This window comes from Schistocerca cancellata, chromosome 2 (assembly GCF_023864275.1).
Source record: "Schistocerca cancellata isolate TAMUIC-IGC-003103 chromosome 2, iqSchCanc2.1, whole genome shotgun sequence".
NCBI classification, from domain to species: domain Eukaryota; kingdom Metazoa; phylum Arthropoda; class Insecta; order Orthoptera; family Acrididae; genus Schistocerca; species Schistocerca cancellata.
The window spans coordinates 1,054,806,455-1,054,811,284 of record NC_064627.1 but is presented as its reverse complement, the minus strand read 5'-3'; the positions used below and the strand labels follow the sequence as shown (position 1 = coordinate 1,054,811,284).

At 37.7% G+C, this 4,830-nt stretch overlaps 1 protein-coding gene across 1 annotated transcript; it reads left to right on the top strand.

The window, feature by feature from the left end:
• The first annotated feature begins 216 nt into the window (after nt 1-216).
• LOC126149504 (trafficking protein particle complex subunit 5-like) lies at nt 217-1,205 on the top strand. Its single transcript, XM_049915818.1, has one exon. It carries the CDS (start codon nt 318-320, stop codon nt 888-890), a length of 573 nt encoding a protein of 190 aa, XP_049771775.1. The 5' UTR covers nt 217-317; the 3' UTR covers nt 891-1,205.
• Nucleotides 1,206-4,830: the final 3,625 nt, after the last annotated feature.

Genomic DNA, 4,830 nt, shown 5'->3' with positions numbered 1-4,830 from the left:
CAAGACCCATTTAAATTATTTCAGTAGGCATGAGAAGATCAGTTGTGTTAGACGTTGTAGTATTTGTAAGCAAATTCAAACTTTTGTGATTGTATTCTCACATTCTATACGTTATCAAGCGTTAAACATTTTTCTTACTAAACGGCATGCCGGAAATCTTTTAAAAATCCTACTGTCGTAATATCGGCCGTCTGTCATTTGTTCCCACACCGAACTTCAGCTGTTACATTGTGGCGCTGGGCGCATCATTCAGCAGGCAAGTAGGTATTGAGCTGTCATCGCCGGACAAGAGGGAGGTTGTTAGTTCATTGTGAAAGATGAGTATCAGAATATCTACCGTTCGTCCGAAAACAAGTATCCTGGATAAATCCCTCAGTAGAGGTAAAGGTGAAGTTAGCATCAGCTGCTACGCGCTATTGTTTTCGGAGCTGGTTCAGTACTGTCAGAATAGAGTCTACACTGTACCAGAACTGCAGAATAAGCTTGCAGAAATTGGGCAAGATGTTGGAGTGAGACTGATAGATTTGCTATTTGTCCGAGAGAGAAACTGTAAACGTGAGATAAAACTGTTGAATATGCTTTTATTTATAAAGTCAACACTGTGGAAGACTTTGTTTGGGAAGGAAGCAGACAAACTGGAGCATGCAAATGACGATGAGAGAACGTACTACATCATAGAGAAAGAGCCGCTCGTAAATAAATTCATATCTGTACCGAAAGACAAGTCAAGTTTGAATTGTGCGACGTTTATTGCTGGAATTGTTGAAGCTTTCCTCAACGGGTGTGGTTTTCCAGCGAAAGTGACAGCGCATTGGCATAAAGGCACAACTTATATGGTGAAATTCGACGATTCCGTTATTACTAAGGACAAGCAAATGGAGGAGCGATAAATATCATCAGTGAAACAACGAAATTCGTCAGTGAATTCATCCTATTGCCATACAAAAAACAGGAGGAAAAGTGTGAGGCTGGATTGTAACAGTGTGTTATCCTCATAGTTTGTGTGTGATACGTTGCGCAAGAAACCGTCAGATGATATTGAAAAGTGTATGTTAGTTTTATGTTTAGTGTCCGAGAACTAACCAAATTACACTAAATTTTGTGAACAGACAATTATGTCATTCACAATAAAGCACTTTTTCTCAATATATAAACATATGTAGTGAAGAGCTCAGATTCCATTAAAACTCCTTACAATCATTTTACGGTCGGCTTTATTAATGTTGTTGATACTATTATAATTAAGCAGGTAAGTGGCAAAATTGATTACGGTTTATTTATCTCTACCAATCTATGCTGAACATCATAACTGCTGCCTTATATATGTACAACTTCTCAGTATTCCTTCTGATCAGTTTTAATGAATAGGAGCCATAGTTAAGTGATGAATTGGACTAGTATTCAGGAGCATAACTCAAACACTTATCCAAATGTAGGTGTTCCATTTTCTGAAATCACTTCAGAGGTGTTGTTCCTTTAACAAGCAGTGATAAGTTTCTTTCCCCATTGAGATCCAATAGTCTTGACATTAAAAGTACATTAAGCTGTGGTCTGTGATTTATCATATTTATTCACCCACCATAATACAGTGAGAACAAATAGCTCACAATACAAATGCACACAGAATATATAAGTACGTTTTTATGAGGATAGGACATGGTTGGCCATGGACATGATGGGAGAACCATTCCAACATTTGCCCTAAATGATTTAGGAAAACCTAAATAATGATGGCTGGACAGTGCCACTGTCCCAAATATGTCACTGTTTTAAAAGCTGCACTGCTTCATTCAGTTGATCCCTATTGTACAATGTTCTTTAACTAGCACACAAGTTGTACCATACAACTTATAAAGTTTAATTTTGTGATGCACCACTGCACACACAAAGGATACGAACATGCTGGAATGTTCCGGACTCCCTCCTCTGTTTGGAAAATTGACTCCAGGCTGGTAAATGTCCAACTACGTCCCATGCGCATCTTTTAAGTCCTTCCCTCTGGCTGCCTGAAAAGACTGATTCAGCATCCCCAAATGAGTGGGATTGTAAGTGGTGAAGAGTGAAATAACATTACTGTTGTACACTTTAGATTTTGGCATGATTTGCCCTGTAAAAGCATTACACTATAATTATGTATTCTAAGGTGACAGATGTTTTAATACTCCCCTTTCATTAGTAAGCACTACTCTTGAGTCCTTTAAGCAATCTTTGGTTGTGTTTTATAAATTAATTACGAGGAATATTTTAGCTAACTTTTTAAACATGTTTATTAGTAGGGCCTAACCTTTTCTATCTCTGTGGGGAATTTGTTATACAATGAGAATCACTTGTGGAAAATACTTTGGTTATTCCACCTCCCCCATTCCCTTCCCTCCTTGAAGCCTACTCTCATTGCAGTGATTAAGTGTAGAACTATTAGTGGAATACTTTGTAATGTTTTCGCTGATTTGCTCATCAGATTGGTAGATGTACTCACTCGGTGAAGTTAGGATATCTAGGTGTTTTTTAAAAAATAGGCTAGCTCTTTACAGGCAGGCTGACTACTACTACTACTACTACTACTACTACTACTACTACTGCTACTAGCAGTTATTCTTAAGAGTCCTTTTCTGCAATTTAGAAGTTGTAACCACATAACAGAATGGACAGTGTCTTGAAGGTATGATACAAGATGAACACCACAGAAGCAAAACGAGGATAATGGAATGTAGTCGAATTAAATCGGGTGATGCTGAGGGAATTAGATTAGGAAATGAGACACTTAAAGTAGTGAGTTCTGTTATTTGGGGAGCAAAATAACAGACGATGGTCGAAGTAGAGAGGATATAAAGTGTAGACTGGCAATGGCAAGGAAAGCATTTCTGAAGAAGAGAAGTTTCTTAACATCGAGTATAGATTTAAGTGTCGGGAAGCCTTTTCTGAAAGAATTTGTATGAAGTGTAGCGATGTATGGAAGTGAAACGTGGATGATAAATAGTTTAGACAAGAAGAGAATAGAAGCTTTCAAAATGGGGTGCTACAGAAGAATGCTGAAGATTAGATGGGTAGATCACGAACTAACGAAGAGATACTGAATAGAATAGGGGAGAAGAGGAATTTGTGGCACAACTTGACTAGAAGAAGGGATCGGTTGGTAGGACATGTTCTGAGGCGTCAAGGGGTCACCAATTTAGTATTGGAGGGCAGTGTGGTGGGTAAAAATTGTAGAGGGAGACCAAGAGATGAATACACTAAGCAGATTCAGAAGGATGTCAGTTGCCGTAGGTACTTGGAGATGAAGAAGCTTGCAGAGGATGGAGTAGCATGGAGAGCTGCATCAAACCAGTCTCTGGACTGAAGACAACAACAGCAACATCCACATTTTGGGAATCTCATAGCTAAGAATTGAGTGTATGTAGAAAAAATGTCACCACAAGACAGTCTGTTACAAACTGATGATAGAACTCTAAGAGCATACGATGCTGATAATTCTTTTTGCCATTATCTTTTGTGCTCATTCCATTGTTATTGACAATCAATATTCAGCCCTAAAAAATTTGTTTGTTACACAATCTATAGATTAATCTTCTGTGCTTAAAATGTGCTGAAGTGCATATGGTTTCTTTACTTTGTGTTCATTGTCAATTTATTACATGCTGCCCACTTGTAAACATCCTTGGGGGATCATTTGCTTTCTTTATTAGGCATTCTGGTGTTTTATTAGTGACTATGATGTTGCTGTAATCAGAAAACAACTTTTTCACCATGTCTTGGTAGTGTCTGGAAACTCATTGATTTACATTAAAAAATTGCATCCAGTACACTAAGATTAGGGCCACCTATATTTCTTATGTTTTTCATCTACACCTGGTCTCACTAAAATTTTATTATCAGCAGACGTGAACTGTATCTGCGTCATGCACACAGTTTTCCAGTTAAGATTGGAACCAATTGTTTGATATTCCTCTTACACCTAGTTCTTTTAGCTTACTTAATAGGATTTTATGTTCAACAGTGTCAAAAATCTTGGTGATGGGTAAGAATATGCCTGCAATACAGTCATTCTTGTCAAGACATGCCCTTATAAATGCTCAGATCGTAGCTATATTTACAAATTTGCAATGTGGGTATAAAATGACTTATTCGACATCATTATGATTTATTGTGCAAAAAGATCTATGGAACATGAAACTAAGAGCTTCAAGTACCACTCCTGTGATCTCTATAATGGCCAATACTGTACTTCTACGATGCTGAAAACCAAACTGTGCTTCATTAAAGAGGTTGTTTTTATTATGTAACTCATTAATCTGTCTGTCATGGACGGTTCAGTTATTTTTGAACATGCAGACAGCAGTGACACTGGCTGTAGATTAGTAAGGTGCTCTGGAAAAAAATACCTGAACTGAACGACTCAGTTGTTATGTTTGTTAATGAGGATTGCATGCTGTCTATGCACACTTCAGAACTGAGACTGGAACGTTATCAGTGTCTGCTGATTTTTTTTTTCTGTGTTGTCTTCCTGACTTCAAGCTCTGTTGTGGGGAAAAAAACCTCATTGTGCTTGCTATGTAAGTCATTGTGGATCCTAAAAATGTTTAGGAAGATCATTTGCCAAATATACCAATTCCTGAGGACTTTATAGTATTCTACCCACATCTTTGATTTATATGTTGTTATAATTGTGCCTGCCTTTTCCAGTTTGATGTTTGATGGCATCTTTTATTACTTTGCATTATGCAGGGTGTTCCAAAAGGAATGGTCATTACTTGGGGATATAGCAGGAAAGATCATTTGAAGCAAAAAAGTGTAGCAAACATGGGCTCTGAGATGCATAGCTTACAGCTACGA

What these genes read in the sequence shown, in the direction of transcription:
- LOC126149504 (XM_049915818.1), top strand. Translation starts at nt 318, where the DNA reads ATGAGTATCAGAATATCTACCGTTCGTCCGAAAACAAGTATCCTGGAT.